The sequence below is a fragment of the Anabrus simplex genome, chromosome 6 (genome assembly GCF_040414725.1).
Source record: "Anabrus simplex isolate iqAnaSimp1 chromosome 6, ASM4041472v1, whole genome shotgun sequence".
NCBI classification, from domain to species: Eukaryota; Metazoa; Arthropoda; class Insecta; order Orthoptera; family Tettigoniidae; genus Anabrus; species Anabrus simplex.
Window position 1 is genome coordinate 344,225,643 of NC_090270.1, and position 17,119 is coordinate 344,242,761.

Genomic DNA, 17,119 nt, shown 5'->3' on the forward strand with positions numbered 1-17,119 from the left:
TATTTCGAAACGCATCCGGAGCTGCGTGATGGATGTTCGAAGTTGTGGGAGCGTCATATACGTGAACATTTGTTTTTGTCCACTTTGGACCCAAAAATATTGGGATGCGTAAATTATGCAAGGGCGTTAATTACGCGAAAGAATATGGTAGTTTCTTTATCAGACGGTAAAATGAACGGAAAATTATAGGTATCTCTGAACACTTGGAGATAACGTTTGTTATATTTTTGGCCTTAACGAGAAAATAAACTACCTGAAACTGTCACCGACACAACCCACTTAAAAACATTCAACTCATTAAAATGATGCACTTAAATACGCGAAACTACCACATACAAAACAATTCTATATGTCCCATACATTATTAACATACAACTTTGGCAGTGGGGGAAAGCATACAAATGCAAGAAAAAAAGGGGCCTAAAACTCCGACGAAACTACACACAGAAACGATGTTAACAGCGCGCGAACAACAATAATAAACTCATTCTTTCATCCCGATTAACTGAGTCGCTAGCGCGCGCCAGCCTGTCTTGCTTGCAGAACAATTGCCGCCGCGAATCCCCAGCTGTATAAAGCGGACACGCTGCTGTGGTGAGCGGGAAACACGATACACGAAGGCGCAGGACGAAATACTCACGAAATAAAGCATCAAATAAATACTCTTGAAAATGAGGTTTCGTAAATTACACAAACACATAAGAATTTATAGTAGGGGAAGAGTATTGGCCGTACTAGAAGTTATACTGGTCAAAAATAGGAAGAAGTAAAAATAAATAGGAAAATCGGAAGACGAGTTAAAAACCGGAAAGTTTCCGGGTAAATCGGAAGGGTTGGCAGGTATGAAATCGACCTTCTAAAAGAAATCGCTGAACAAACTGGCTTGCAGATATCTTTTAAAAAAAACCGAAGTAATGACTAACATCAAAGATGCCCGAGCAAAACTCCAGACAAAAATCGGGACGATCAACAGTGTAGAAAAATTTAAGTATCTGGGTGAGATCATAACAAAAAAGGGACTGAACAAAGAAGCACTTAAGGAACGAGTACACAAACTTGAAATAGCCTAACAAACGTCGCGCTCAATCTACAACAAAAAATGCCTGTCCCAAAATACTAAAGTACATTATTATGAAACTGTTCTGAAGCCAGTAGTTATGTATGCAGCCAAAACCCTATCCCTAAATGCTAATAAAGGACTCCTCGAAGAACTGGAGAAAAACAAGAGCGCAAAATCTTCAGAAGTATCATGGGATCCAATTATAAGAATGGCACTCATTATAAAAGTCCAATGAAGAAGTGTAGTAAAATAGAGGAAATTACAGAAACAATCCGTAAGAGGCGGGCTTGATATTACAGTCATCTCAAACGAATGGATGGAAACAGGTTGACTAAACAGATCTTTCACTTTTTTGACCCCAAACCCAAAACCACAATGCCCTGGTTTATGAACACCAAAGAAGACCTCCAAATGCTGCATATAAAACCCGAAGACGCCTTGAATAGAGATCTCCTCCGCAAAAAGATACTGAGGAATGGCCTAAACCAAGACAAGCAACCGAAAAGAAGACAAGGTGCCACTTGGACAGAGGAATGTAAGCTGGCCCACTCACAGAGAATGAGGGAATTCTGGGCTAAAAAAAAAACAACTCCGAAGGAAACTGCCAAATGTAGCAAGACTTAACGTGGTCCTAGATGGCCCCAACGAATAATATATATAATAACACAGTCATAATATAAATTTGAGTATACTGAGAATAAAACTTCAGAGAGAAGCATTTGGTGGAGGTGGATCCCAGTGATGGGGCAGACGTGTGTTTGCTCACTAAACAGATAAGACAATTAGTTATCCCTCGGAACATTTTAGGATGGCTCCAATTAGGACGGAATTAACAGGAAGGCACTTGACTGTAGTCACGTAGGCCACAAGGGCTAGAAGCCAGAGGAAGCCATGTGATTAGATAACATGATTGGAGAACATTCTGGGGTGGAAAGCTAGGTACATGTGTACTGAGAAGTTTGCTTTGACCGAACCAATGAGAACTCAGCAAACTATCATGTGAATGAATTGTGTCACCCCTCAGTGATAGACGGGATCATTCTGGAACATTGGGCAGGACAATAAAAGGAAGCGACAGCGATGCTGCGTGGTCTTTTGTCTTTGGTTGGGCAGACTTGGAGAACTGGCCATTCGTGACGGTGGTCAGTAGGCCCACAGGGTAGAGCACTAAGACAGTACATTGAGTGTTCAAAAAAGAGTCATTAAAAGAACTATAGCCTAAGTCCAGGGGTGTAACAAGTCTTGTTGCAGTTGAGAGTTTTCGGGTACAGTGTTCTAAACTTTAATTTGGGAATCTTACCGTCAAGGTATTAGTACTTTACATAAAAACAATATATATACAATTCTCCACCTTATCAATACGAATTTATTTTACATTACAAATATTCAAGACTAGTTTCGACCCCTATGGGGTCATCCTCAGTTGACATGCATTGTAAATTGTTCATAAAAACATCACGTATAGTGGTAAAAGTTAGACTAGTTTAGGCTGATCATTAATGTTTGGTATGTCTAGTACATGACTAGTGTGCATTGTTCATAAAGACATATATTACCTTACTGCTACTACTATCCAATTTTAAGTTATATAGTATGGAACACAGATATGTTTGTGTAACTCAACAGTGACAAGTTCAAATATTTACAGAATTGGCTGTTGATTAGTCACATGATATTACAGAACACAGGCTTGTGACTAATCAACAGCCAATTCTGTAAATATTTGAACTTGTCACTGTTGAGTTACACAAACATATCTGTGTTCCATACTATATAACTTAAAATTGGATAGTAGTAGCAGTAAGGTAATATATGTCTTTATGAACAATGCACACTAGTCATGTACTAGACATACCAAACATTAATGATCAGCCTAAACTAGTCTAACTTTTACCACTATACGTGATGTTTTTATGAACAATTTACAATGCATGTCAACTGAGGATGACCCCATAGGGGTCGAAACTAGTCTTGAATATTTGTAATGTAAAATAAATTCGTATTGATAAGGTGGAGAATTGTATATATATTGTTTTTATGTAAAGTAATATCCATCAATACGGAAATGAAACTTATAAACAATAGTAGATAAAGGTATTAGTACGGTAAGACTGCAAGTGGGAGAATTTGTCTGTGAGTAATCTCGTTGGCCAGAGAGAGAATTCAGTGTTCATGCCCCGAGCACAACAGAAATGAATTCAGAAGAGCCCACTAGTGAGAGTCAAGAGAGAAGAAAGAAGGAAGCAAGAGGATCAAGAGAGAAGAAAGAAGCCCTCGACATCCAATGTAAGTATCTAATACTTAAGAGACTCTGAAGACTAGAGAGGGAACTTAAAGTGTTGTAAAGTTAAAGATTAACATATATGTGCTTTTAAAGGTTTCAGAGACTCAAGAACTGCAATTCAATTACAATTAAAGAGGTGAACAATTGTAAGACAGTTGAGAAGCTGTAAAGACCTGTAAGGTATTAATGTATGAAGGGTATATCTTAGCTTTGATATTAATGTCACGAATAAAATTACAAATGTTTCATTGCTCTGATTTATTTCAGAATGACTGAATAAATGCAAGCGCATGCACGCACACTCTCTCTATCTTTCTTCTAATCAGCGATGTATGGCCACGCTTACTAATTACTATCTATTTACAAGCTCTCTTCCTTACGGCAAAGCAGGTCATCTGGGTCGTTGCTATACCTGGGGACGGTTAATCCTTCCTTTCACTTCTACAAGTCCAGTCACCTCATACAGCAGCTGTGCGTAGACCCCTGGCTTTGGGCTACACAACACACGGTGACTATTGCTTGGTTTGACTCTAAAGACAGTCCAGTAATTCACAGAGTCACATGCATTGAACAACTAAACAGCAAAAGCTCAAAGATTGTCGCAAGTGGAGAGTTCATAACGTGGATGGGATTATTTCATTCTTGTCATTATGCTAAAAAATTTGTGAAATCACCATTGAAAAAAACTAAGGAACTCTCAGATATTTTTGAAGAAATCAATTAAATATTTGTTTGTTTTTTGGTTGTGAATTTATGTAAAGTTTTTGTAAAATCCCCGTTGCAAGAACTAAGACATTTGCGAGGAAGTTGATGAAACATTTTTATTTTTTGGTTGTAAATTTAAAAATAGCAATAAGAATTTTCAGGACTCACAAGAAAGTTAATTATATCTATTTAATCATTATGAGTGTGGGAAGAAAGACATGTATTTTGGTATTGGTGATCTCCTGTAGTTGTGCTTGTTGTAACTAACCTTTTGTATCACCTTGTATTTGCCACGTGGAGGCTTTGATCATGAAATCACTGCGTTTCGCAATTGAAACCTCTAGAATGTGTTGTCCATATGCCCATATATGGAAATGCATTTTAATTGGCTAAAATAACGACCTTTAGCCACAGCAGGAGGGAGAGGACTTCCCATAAGGAAGGTGTTCCTCTTAGGCCTACTGTTAGTATGATTGGTTCCCCGACATATGCCCTTTCTAAATATTTACGTAGTCTACTTCAACCACACCTGGATAACACCCCTTCCTATATAAGGATTCCACACACTTCATTGAGAAGTTAAAAAGTACATCACTTCAGCCAGGCGATATCTTGGGGAGTCTCGACGTGGTGTCTCTGTTTACGAGAGTACCTGTTGATGGTGTTATGTCTCTCATTAATGATATTTTTACTGAAGAGATCACAAGGCTTTTCTATCCCTGCATGACCTCCTCCTACTTTCTTTGGAATGGGAAATATTATGAACATACAGATGGTGTGGCCATGGGAAGTCCTCTCTCTCCTGTTGTGGCTAATTTCTTCATGGAAAACTTTGAAGAGAAAGCTTTGTCGTTGGCACCTTGCAAACCGAAGATCTGGTGGCGATATGTGGATGATACTTTCGTCATATGGACAGAAGGTGAAGACAATCTTGGTCACTTTCTGGATCACCTTAATCGCCAGCACCCTTCCATTTGTTTCACCATGGAAATGGAATCTGATGGCAAAATACCATTTTTAGATGTTCTTATCACCAAGAAAGAGGATGGATCTTTAGGACACAGCGTGTATCGTAAGCCTACACACATCAATAGATATCTCCACGCAGATTCTCACCATCACCCTGCCCAGAAACATGGTATGTTTACAACTCTGACTACCAGGGCAAGGAGGATTTGTGAAGTATCAGCTCTACAAGAGGAAATTAACATCTTGGGGACCACCTTTGAGAAAAACGGTTACAGCAGAGCTTTGATCTCAACGGTTCTGAAATCGACACAAAATCGGACGTCTGTTAAGGAAAAAGATGTAAAAGGAACTGCTTACTGTTTACCTACCTTATATACATAACACGGTAGATCGTATTGCTAAAATCTTACGTACGTACCATGTACGAACTGTGTTTGGAACATCAATTAAGATTAGGCAACTCCTGCGACCAACTAAGGATAGTTTGCCTAAATTGCAACAACCTGGTATCTACAGAATTCCCTGTACTTGTGGCAAGGTTTATATTGGGCAGACTTCGAGAACGGTGTGTACTCGCATCAAAGAACATACCAGATGTATCAGACTCAACCAACCTGATAAATCAGCTGTTGCTGATCATGCCTTAACACCTGGTCATGATGTCTTGTTCCAAGAAGTGAATGTTCTTGCCCATAAAAAGCAATATCGCCCAAGAATTATCAGGGAGGCGGTTGAAATACGTAAACACCCAAATAATTTCAACCACGGTACAGGTTACAACCTCAGTGAATCATGGCTACCTATTATCAGAACCATTAGAGAGTAACGCTTTGCTGTTGCCATTCGTTGTCTCTAGCATGGGGCTAAAATAGTGTCCCTTTTACATCTTAGGGCACCATTTCAAGTTCCTTGTTGCTTTCTCCTAGCAACCATTAATTTGTCGTTTCATCTATTTCTCTGTTGTCTCCTGATGAAGAAAGGCAAGGTTCCTTTCGAAACGCGTTGAGTGTGTTTACAATTAATTACACGGCATAAGCCCAAAATATACCTCAATGAATATTATAGCTTTGTTTGAATATTGCAACAGTACAACAAAGTTAAGAAGTGTACTTACCTTCTGAATCTCCTGAGCCAATGAAACCAAGTCACTCTTATCATACTTTCCAACAGCATATGAGTTTACTAGAGGAATACCAGTAGGATTAGGGTTCCTCTCTACAAGTGCAACTGAAAAACATAATATAAAAAAACATTAATTCATTTGTACTAGTTTCTCTACATTTCTGAAAATTGGTGAGGTCATAAGTGTATTAATTTTATAGAATCCCAATCATAAAATGTGTGAAATGATTTGAAAAGAAGCCAAGTGATTGATTGAGCATAAATCATACAATTTGGAATGGTAATTACCATGATTAGCACCAATACCCAAGGCGATTTTATCAATGCAATTTTTTTACATCACACAACACAGAAAGGTCTTATGGCGATAATCAAATCATTAAAAAAAACACTATGCAGTTACAAATCATGTCAGCTTTTTCCGGGCTTATAGGCCGTGGTCCAGGAGTGAATGAATGTCCCGACATTTCACCAAAGATTGCGTTCGGCATTGTCAAGGGTAATAATACCAATATGGTCTGTTATTGGATATTATAAATTTTCCAGCTAATTCACTCCTGGTTGCCAGCATTTCGCCCCAGTGTGCTAAGTTGGGCTCTGGTAAATAGCACACCCACCAATACCGTGGAGGCGATTGAGTAGACTACTTGGAGACATCAGCAGTGCCAATGCACTATGAGAGACTTTGTCTCATTACCAAAAATTGATGCCTGCCTGGCCATCAGATGATATAGGTGTTGAATGCCATAGGGAACATGAAATATTTGTCCCGAATGAGTAAATGGTCCGTTATTGGACATTATAAATTTTCCAGCTAACTCATTCCTGGTTGTCAGCGTTTCGCCCCAGTGTGCTAAGTTGGGCTCATCAGTTGGTAAATAGCACACCCACCAAGACGCATGGCTAGTGCATACCGTGGAGGCCACTACGTAGGCTACTTGGAGCCACCGGCAGTGCCAGTGCACTATGAGAGACTTTGTCTCATTACCAAAAATTGATGCCTGCCTGGCCATCAGATGATATAGGTGTTGATTCCAATAGGGAACCTGAAATATTTGTCCCGAATGAGTGAATTTATAATACCAATATAAATGGCCGGTTACTGGAGATTATAAATTTCCTGGCTAACTCATTCTTGACTGCCAGCGTTTCGCCCCAGTGTGCTAAGTTGGCCTCATCAGTTGGTAAATAGCACACCCACCAAGGCGCATGGCTAGCGCATACCATGGAGCTCATTATATAGCGCAAGGGAAATATAAGCCGTTCGTAGGGCTTTACTTCTTCCTCCCGAGAGACATCTACGGATGAAACCTAGCGCCCGGTATGCCTTACACCTCACTTCCTCCACGTGTTTATTCCATTTCAGATTGTCCGTAATGTGAATACCGAGCAGTCTGATGGAGTTAGAAGTCGGCAGTTGGATTCCACATAGAGTAGGTTGGTTCTGGAGTGGTTGTTTAGCTCTGCTTAGTCTTATATATTTACACTTCTTAATATTTATATACAATCTATTTACGTCACACCACAGAGCTATACTATCCAGATCCGATTGGAATTGTACAATATCATCACTGTTTTTCATGGCTCTGTAAATGACTGTGTCATCGGCATACTGCGCCATGGTCGAATTTACACAATCCGGTAAGTCGAGAGCATAAATCGTGTACAGGAGGGGCCCTATCACACTGCCCTGAATTACTCCAGAAGTAATTGTGGTTTGGTCTGATTTGGCTCCTCCGTACACAACACATTGCGTTCGACCCACCAAAAATGACCTCAACCATGACAGCAGTTTACCCTGAATGCCGTAGTTGCTAAGTTTTAACAGAAGTCTTTGATGTGACACCTGGTCAAAAGCTTTGCTCCAGTCCAGAGTCGCACAGTCTATTTGTGAGACATCAGTCTGCTCCAAAGAGAACTGCCAGTCATCAATGACTTTTGTTAGAAGTGTTGTGCAGGATTTTCCCAGAATGAAGCCGTGCTGGTTTGAGTTCAGCAGGTTTCTCTCCTTGAGAAAATCCAACATACATTTAGCAACTAGACGTTCCATACATTTACAGACCCCTGATGTTATAGAAACTGGGCGGTAATCATCTACGTTTTCCTTATCTCCATCTTTGAAAACTGGCACTACGTTGGCTTCTTTCCACTCCAAAGGTACAGATCCGGTATTAATGGAATAGTTGAAGAGAGCGCAAAGCTAGGGCGCCAAGGCGACTGCACAATTCTTGAGAATTCTTGCTGGCACTCGGTCCGGCCCGGTCGCGGCATGAGGTCTTGTTTTCAGAAGGCTCTCCTTTACTTCATTCGTTAAGAAATACAGGTTGGTTAGAGGGAAGAGAGGGGTAGATGTTGTCCTTGAATATAGCATGTTCTCTTCCTCAGTAGGGACGGAGAAGTTACTTTTAAATTTCCTGTTGAAGGTGTCTGCAATTTCTTGTGGTGTGGAGACTGCCGTACCGTTATGTTTAAATACAGATGGAGCTCTGTTGCAACCTTTACTTCTGAGAAGAGCCCAGAGTTCCTTGGAGTTGGTGTTGAGACTGTGGATGTAAGAATCGTAGGAATCTCTGATAGATTGTTTAGCCTTGTTCCTAGCCAGCCTGTATTTCTCCCACTCATAATCGGTTGGATTTCTTTTCCATTTCTAGTACAGGCAGTCCCTTCTTCGAATTTCTCGCACTATCTCCTTGGTAATCCATGGAGATTTCCGTCTGCTGGTTATATTTACTGTTGGTGTGGTTTCTTCTACGCATTGAAAGAAAATTTTCTTCCAGTCGTTCCATATCTTGTTTATGATATACGAGACTATGAAATCATCTCCTGGGAAATATTATCATGAACTTAATGATATGTCTTGGCTAATCGAATTAACATTCTTGGCAGACATCACCTCAAAATTAAATGAGTTAAATCTCGAATTGCAAGCAAAAGATCATAATATTTCAGGTATGATAAGTATTGTCAATGCATATGAAAAGAAACTTAAGGTAGGCTATGGCTTGTCCATTTAAATAGGAATTCCCTTTCACATTTTCCAAATTTGAAATCTATGGCAGATACAGTAAATGGCGGCAAGCGTGATTTTTCATCTCTTGCTAAACATCTTGAAACTCTTGGGTCTGAATTTGGTAGCAGATTTAGCCAGTTTTTAATGCTTGAACCAGTGATCATTTTGTCAATAATCCCTTCGCTTCTGTTGACGTTTGTGAGCTTGGAGGGAGGGTGTGTGAAATATTCGAAAATTATAATCCTGAAGAATTAGAAATGGAAATTTCAAGCCTTCAGTCAGACCTTTCTTTGAAATCCTCCTACGCAACATGTGGCAATTTCTGGACTCTGGTGGACGATAAAAAATATCCCATTACCCGCAGTGTTGATCTGAAGATGCAATCTTGTTTTGGTTCAACCTATCTTTATGAAGTCGCGTTTTCGACTATGAACATAATAAGAAACAAATACCGATCCTGCCTGACGGAGTCACACCTGGATGACGCGTTAAGAGCAGCCTGTTTCAGTTACACACCAGACTTTCCTCAACTTTCAGCGAGCATGCAGTGCCAGATTTCACATTAATTATGTGAGTAATTATATTTTCATATAATTTTTAATTCTAGATTTATTATTATTACTATTACTATTATTATTATTATTATTGTTATTGTTATTGTTATTATTATTATTATTATTACAGTCGTTGTAGTACCGATAACAGTAGTCGAATTAGTGGAATCGTACCTGGCGCCCGCATACCCTTAGTTATCATATGAATGTGCTCGCGTAGAAATGAACGTTGGACAGCCCTGCAATAGAGCATCTTTGGGCTCACTTGGAGACAAAAGTTTGAAAATGTTCTACAGGGAAGTGCGAGTTTCAGACGGTGTTGTAGGAGGAATGGTCGAAGATCTCACAAGATTACTCGCCATTTGGTTCTCTCCATGCCAAGACGTCTACAACCTGTCATCAATGCCAACAGTGTGTGCACAGGCTACTAGACTTGAGTTACATGAATTACAGAGACTTTAATTTCATTTGTGTATAGGTGTGCCAGCACTTTTCTTGGCATGTAGAGCAACTGATTTTTTTTTTTAAATTAATAAGAAAAGCGCACAAACATGCAGAGAGTTAAGGTTCATTGTTCTTTGCTATATTCCGTTAGTGATTTAGTGCGCTTGTGGCACTCACTGAAGTGGTAGCTCTTATAGGCCTTCCCGCAGAGGTTGCATATACACTCTGGTGAGGGTTCGTGGAAGCTGTTTCTTGTGCATAGCATGTAGTGGAAACCGTGCACCACGAGCCTAGTTATGGCGCTTCGTAAATTCTTGTTTGGTCCCGTCCAGTTCTGATCTAGCATCACATCTGTTGCGTAGAATTCGGGCCAGATGTCCGCTCTCTTGTTTTGTCTGTCCCGAAGTAAGTCCGACACTTGTTTCATCGCTGGCAGCTGTTGTCTGAGCCTCAAGTTTTCTATGAGGAAGCACATTTTTGCAAGTTCGAAGGCCAGTCTCGAAGGGGCGTATTTTGATATTCCCAGAGTTCTCTTTAGGTATCTTGCTTTCACACTCTCAAGGGTCGAGAGGTCTCTAGTTGTCAGGTTGTTCCATATGAGCTCAATGCCATAGATCAGAATAGGCATTATCTTTGCATAGAAAAGTGTTAGTGCGGTGTCTAGCGCTAGTCTTGTCAGGTTTTTAATGTCGTAAATGGTCTTTATGGCGGCGGCTGCTCTCTCCCGTATGTGAATTTTGTAGGATGATCCCGATGGTTGTAGGGTGATGCCTAGGTACTTGAAGGAGTTTACGATCTTTAACTCTTCTGCTCCGTAGTATATTTTGTCTTGTGCAGAGGTTCTTTCCCCCCTCCTGAAGATCATTTGCACTGTCTTGTTGGTATTCAGCTGGAGTTGGTTGTTTTCGACCCATTCCTGGAGCCGGTCTACCGTATCTTGTAGGGCCTCCCTTTCATGCGAGCCTAATATGATGTCATCTGCGTAAAGGTACATTTTCACTGAGTCTTTTTATAGGATGCCTGTGACATCTGACATGACAATGTTGAATAGGGTTGGGCTAATTGGGTCTCCCTGTAAAATGCCGTTGGTCTGTACTGCGTTTTCTGAGGTCGTCACGCCATCTTTGATTATGATTTTGTTGTAGGTGAGCAGGGTTTTGATAGCAGCTGTTGTTGGGTTATCCTTTCCTGTCATACTTTCAAGTTTCTTCATGAGTATTTGTCTCTTCAGCAGGTCAAAGACTTTTGTGAAATCTACGAAGACTGTGTAGAATTTCCTCGACGGGTGTCTTAGTGCGTCATGTGTATCTTCTAGGAGGTTAGCAACTGCATGAAGGGTTCCTCTTCCTTTCCTGAATCCAAACTGTGTTTCCGCCATTGAGGCGTCTGTTAGTGAGTAGAGTCTGTTCGTCAGGATTTTGGAGAATATCTTGAAAATGTTGTTCTCAAGTGCAATTCCTCTGTATACGTTGAGGTCATCTAAGTCGCCTTTGCCCTTGTATAACAAGATGATGTTCGACTTCCTCCAATCCTCTGGTATTTTTCCTGATGTGAGGCATTTGTTAAACAACATCGTCCACAGCTGGGCGAGTTGATCAAGAGTTTCTATGAGATTTTCGTTGAACACGTTGTCTGGTCCTGCTGCTTTTCCTTTCTTTGATTTTAGGATGGCTTGTCTTACTTCGTCCTCGGTTATTGGTTCAGCTTCTATGGTGTATGGTGTATTTTGTTTTGTAAACTCTTATTTTTGTTGTGAGACACCAATTATACTTCGAGAACCTTATGTTTACTACTGTACATATCAATAAATATAACAGTGTCTTGGCATCACCTTTATTTGTGTGGAATGTATATATAATGATGGGTGAGCCAATACTTTTTGGTGCCAGTGTATATGCAAGTTCGTGCGCTATCTCTTTATTTTTATTATTAGAGTCGTTTACAGCAATTTGAGGCAGCGTTAACCCGCGAGTGGTCACTAGCCGAAATGTAACGTGAGTGGTCGCGTGCGAGACTTTCTCTCGTATTAAAATAAATATGACATTTTTCACAGTTTCGTGGGACGTAAAACTGAAATTTACTATTGAAATGAAACGCAAGTTCTACCTTATATATTTTAGATAAAAATGAAATGATTAGCTGTGAGAGAGATGGCGTAAGGCTTTTAGCGCCAGGAGTGTCCGAGGACAAGTTCGGCTCGCCAGATGCAGGTCTTTTGATTTGATGCCGGTAGGCGACCTGCGCGTCATGATGAGGATGAAATGATGATGAAGACGATACATACACCCAGCCCTCGTGTCAGCGAAATTAACCAATTAAGGTTAAAATTCCCGACCCCGTCGGGAATCGAACCCGGGACTTCTGTGACCAAAGGCCAGCACGCTAACCATTTAGCCATGGAGCCGGACATGATTAGCTGTTTATTACAGACACAAATTACTACTTAAAATAACATTTGCAATGTACATAAAAATAACTTCCGCCCTGAAGTTGTAAAAAATAAAAACTCACACGTGCATTACATCTAGTAATATTTACGTACAAAGCAAGGTTTCTGAATACAATAACATTTTCGAAAACAAGATGTGCTCATAATACAAATACTAACGCGTACAACAGGAGTAAGTTTCCTGCTCCACTTCAAAATAACACCAATGTCAATAGTCGCGCGATGACAGAAACTCTCACGCAGCGCCCACGGACATATGTTATAGGAACCTTTGTTCTGACTAGGGGAGGGGGTGCTTACCCTTCAAATGCGAATCGGTCTACTCACGATAGTTATAAACTCAGCTAGAAGAGGGAACAGTCGCCTCCCTTTCATCACTGTGAAGTAATATCACAATAAAAAATAATGTGAGAGAAAATCTCCTACAACGACCACTCGCGGGTTAAACATCAACCACGCATTACTGGAAGCCTCTGTAGCCTAAAATCTTTGCTTTTTTTTTTTTTTCTCCTGGCAATCTGTCTTCTTTCCTGTGTCCATCCTCTATTCAGTTATGTTTGTCATGGTAGCCTCTGAAGCTTATTATTAAGCCCTAACCTTTAAAAAAAGAAATCAAATGGTAAGAAACATGCGAATTCCGATTCCCTTTTTCTGAAAACAAATTATTTCATTATAAGCACGTTAATGGCGATTCTTAACCTAAAGAATTAACTTCAGAAGGGTAATAATTTGCGATGACTTGGTTTAGTATCTATACATAAAACAAAACCTACCAGTCAAGTTAGATGCTTCGTTGGGATCCATGCTAAGTAGACGACGTTTCATTTATTTTACTATTCTGACAATGTGTTCCTTGTGTGAACGAAACCAAAAATAAGTAAGCTATAAGTAGCAATCAGTAAAATCAATCTCATTGGCGGTCTTTTTTTCTTCTTATCGCGATTCTGTTACGCAATTTTCAACGATTATGGCACATTCTTTTCTCATTTGAGAGTGGGTGTAAAATCATCTTTGACAGAGCAGCATATCATTTAACCTTCTATGTTGGTAATAATATTTTTTTTTTTAAAGCAAGAAGAGGACAGTCTGGTCCAATCACAACAGTAAGACTCTCTTTGGCAGAAATCAGGCATCCACTGTGGGCGTGCAGAGTTGTGAAAGGGATTCAAGGAATGAAAATACTCAATGGAAATTGGAAATAACGAATAATTTACAAAACGAGAATTGTTATGCAAATAATTAGCATATCACTTAATGACTTACAATGCAAAAAAAAGTTTAGGGAATAATGTTTCTATGCGGCAGATAGAAATTTTGCTCTGTAGATATATCGTGCATTAACAATTCCTAAGTGTTCCATTCCATAGTCCCATATCTGTGCTGCGTGCGTAGAGCTGTAGATTTCTCTCTGGAAACTTACTCCGTGGCTCCAGAACTGAGAAAGAGCCATGTGTGCAGCTGTGCTAGAAATGTCAACTGCATAATAACCTTTAATGCACACTTTTTTAAATTTATTTATTAGGGTAGGAATTCGAATAAAGGATATCAAATTAACTTCACATTACTTGAGGCTTATCAGTACTAGTTTTACTTACTGTAATTCAAAACAAAAGTGGGGTACTAAGAAGCAGCATCGTGCCGTAAAATTGCAATACTTATTTGACACAATGGCAGATCCTCAAAGTGAAGAAATTCTTGCTCCTTTACGTGCATCGGTGAAAGAACAGGTACGTTGAGTTATTCTGCTTGATTTATAGTTCACTCGTCTTCTCTGAAAAAGTTATATTCCTTTGCGTAGACTTAGCCGCAAATCGGCAAATGTAAAGTTTAATAAGCAAGTATTTAATATGTAACCGGAATATAAATTTTTAAAATACTGACTGTCGGTATAAGACCGTCGATAGTTAAGAGATAGTAATGTTTCAAGGGTCAGAACATTTAGATTACCAGGCACAGAAGGGAATCTGAGGGAAGTCCTAGGAGATAATTGACTGAAGAACATAATCCGTTATGACTATGTAATTACAGAAGAAATGCACACAATGTGCATAAAATCGATACAGGATAGGTTGACAGACTGTCTCATTCGCTACAAAGTTTTCTTAGGGAAATTGATCTGTTTTTGCACAGAAGCACGTGGTATATTTCATTATTTCAACCACGCAGTACACACATACAATCGCGGTGTATTGATTATTGAGTTACCTACGTTTATTTTTTGCCAGATGCAAACTCTAGAATTCTTCCACTGTCAGGCTGACGTATGCTTTTTTGGTAGTATTCTGGTAACCATTCTGTATAATTGACACTCATATCTGTATCCTATCTCATACCAACATTCACCGCTTGGTGACTGTTTTCTTTGATTTAGAAAAGCCTATGACACCACATGGCGATGTGGCAACCTTTCAGTCTTGCATCAGTGGAAACCGAGGTAACTTGCCGGTTTTTATTGTGAACTTTTTGTCACTTCGTCTGTTCTGTGTCTGAGTAGGAAGTGCATATTTGCAATATAGTTTTCAGAAAAATGGAGTTCCACAGGAATCAGCTCTTTGTATAACTCTGTTCACGATTGCCATAAATGGTATTGTTACTGCTGCGGGTTCAGCTGCAGCTATATGCTATATGGTGACGATTTTTTGCTCTGCATTACATCTCATAACATATGGCAATCACAGAGCGACAATTACTGCAAGCTATTAGGAGAGTGGAACGGTGGGCCTTAGAACATGGCTTTTGGTTTAAAACTGCAAAGACCTCCGCTGTTCACTTATTCCAGAAGCGCACTCTTCATCCCCATCCTCAATCGGTGATCTCCCTTTCGGGCCGTCGCCCAGGTGGCAGATTCCCCATCAAATAGCTTACAAAACCACTTGTAATAATGTTTCCATTTTGCATAATACTAAATCGTCAATGAAAACAATAAATACAGCCTCTCAGGAGTATACCGCATAAAATGCAACAATCGGGCGTACTGGTAGAAGTTTTTCTATTTATTCGCTACAACGAACATATCAGTGCTATAAAACATAATCATTTTTCATCCATAGGGCAACATGTCGAGGATTACAAGCATGAATTCACTCATATCGAGAATGACATGGAAGTTTTAAATATGAACCACACAGGCCCATTGCTCAATATAATTGAAGATTTCTACATCAGTATGGACCAGTACGCTAATCCTAACTTCAACCTAAATGAAATCACAGATAAAGCAAATATTCTTTTTAACACAGCCATTCCTATTCTAAAAGAGACATGTCTAAAAAGAATCAGCAAACATAAATCCACGCGCACACAAACCAACCCCCAAAAGACACACCCCACCCCCTCCACAAGCTACTTCCCACTACCCCTCCGTCTTAATGTTACAACAGCCACACAACATACACGTAAAAGTGTGCAGCATGCTCCCGACCGTGCTCAGTGACATATCAAGTTCGCACAAGTAACACACACATGATAGTTCACAACACATTCAACAGGCACTCTCTATTAGTTACTCTAATTTCTACCTTCCTTTTCTTCTTTCATAGATTATTTGACTTCACCCGAGTGGAACACAAGTATGAAGAGGGGAGCACTCACACTTATCAGTACTTCATATAAGGCAACATATATCTCAACAAGAAGTCTTAGTAAAAACAAGCATGTTTATCAGCAGAATAATGGACTAAAGTACTGATAAAACAAGAGCAGATCCCCATATACTACTGGACATGACGTTCTTCTGCATATTTGCACTTTTGAATTTACCTTGTACAATCGTTGGATATAATGTTTGCATTACAGCACAATAGGCTATATTTAAACTTGACACAAGGATGTCAGAGACCCTTTAGACTCAAGAACTGTACCCTGTTGTATATTTTAACATTATAGCATTATATTTTATTGGAATATGTGGCATTCATGTTTAGTCTAAGTAATGTTTTACATTGTACAATCGTTATTGAATAAGCAGGTTCATCAGCAGCTGACGATGACCTAATTAACGGGTCGAAACCGGTACGGTGTTTTAATGTGATTGAAGTATTTTAGACACTTTATATAATAAAGTATTGATTAGGTGGAAAACTCTCATTCTTTATACATGTGTGCTCAAACTATCAATACGGACAATGAAGCTGATAGATTATAGGGTTTGGTATTGTAACTGGTTGCTTCAGTCAGTTCATGATGGGTATGTTGACCCAGAACATGTATTTTATTTTATTGTGGTTAAGCATGGCTACACTTAAATAGTAAAAACATTCGCTACTGGTGTGCAGAAAATCCCCACCAGCTGCATGTCCATCCACTTCATGATGTAAAGATAGGAGTTTGGTGCGCAAAAAGTGCTTGCAGTATTATAGGGCCTATATTTTTCTGTGAAACAATAAATGCTGGTCGATATATATACCTCATTCTCAGACCATTCTTTCAAGAGCTGACGGAAGAAGAAAGGAGTAATGGTTACTTTATGCAAGGTAATGCGATGGCACACACAGCTATCGGTCTATGGAGGTAATACGGAAAG

General features: G+C 39.6%; 2 protein-coding genes across 2 annotated transcripts in view; one reads left to right on the forward strand and one right to left on the reverse strand.

The window, feature by feature from the left end:
- Positions 1–13,613, reverse strand: part of LOC136875363 (uncharacterized protein C1orf50 homolog) — a 39,223-nt gene extending 25,610 nt beyond the window's left edge. The window contains exons 1-2 of the mRNA XM_067148914.2: positions 13,371–13,613; positions 6,133–6,245 (exon numbers count right to left, since the gene is read on the reverse strand). Coding sequence (XP_067005015.1) covers positions 6,133–6,245; positions 13,371–13,422 — 165 coding nt within the window. The 5' untranslated portion in view covers positions 13,423–13,613. The remainder of the gene's footprint in view (positions 1–6,132; positions 6,246–13,370) is intronic.
- A 184-nt stretch (positions 13,614–13,797) lies between these two features.
- GlyRS (glycine--tRNA ligase) overlaps positions 13,798–17,119 on the forward strand; it is a 145,032-nt gene continuing 141,710 nt past the window's right edge. The window contains exon 1 of the mRNA XM_067148915.2: positions 13,798–14,324. Within this exon, the coding sequence (XP_067005016.2) occupies positions 14,091–14,324 (234 nt within the window). The 5' untranslated portion in view covers positions 13,798–14,090. The remainder of the gene's footprint in view (positions 14,325–17,119) is intronic.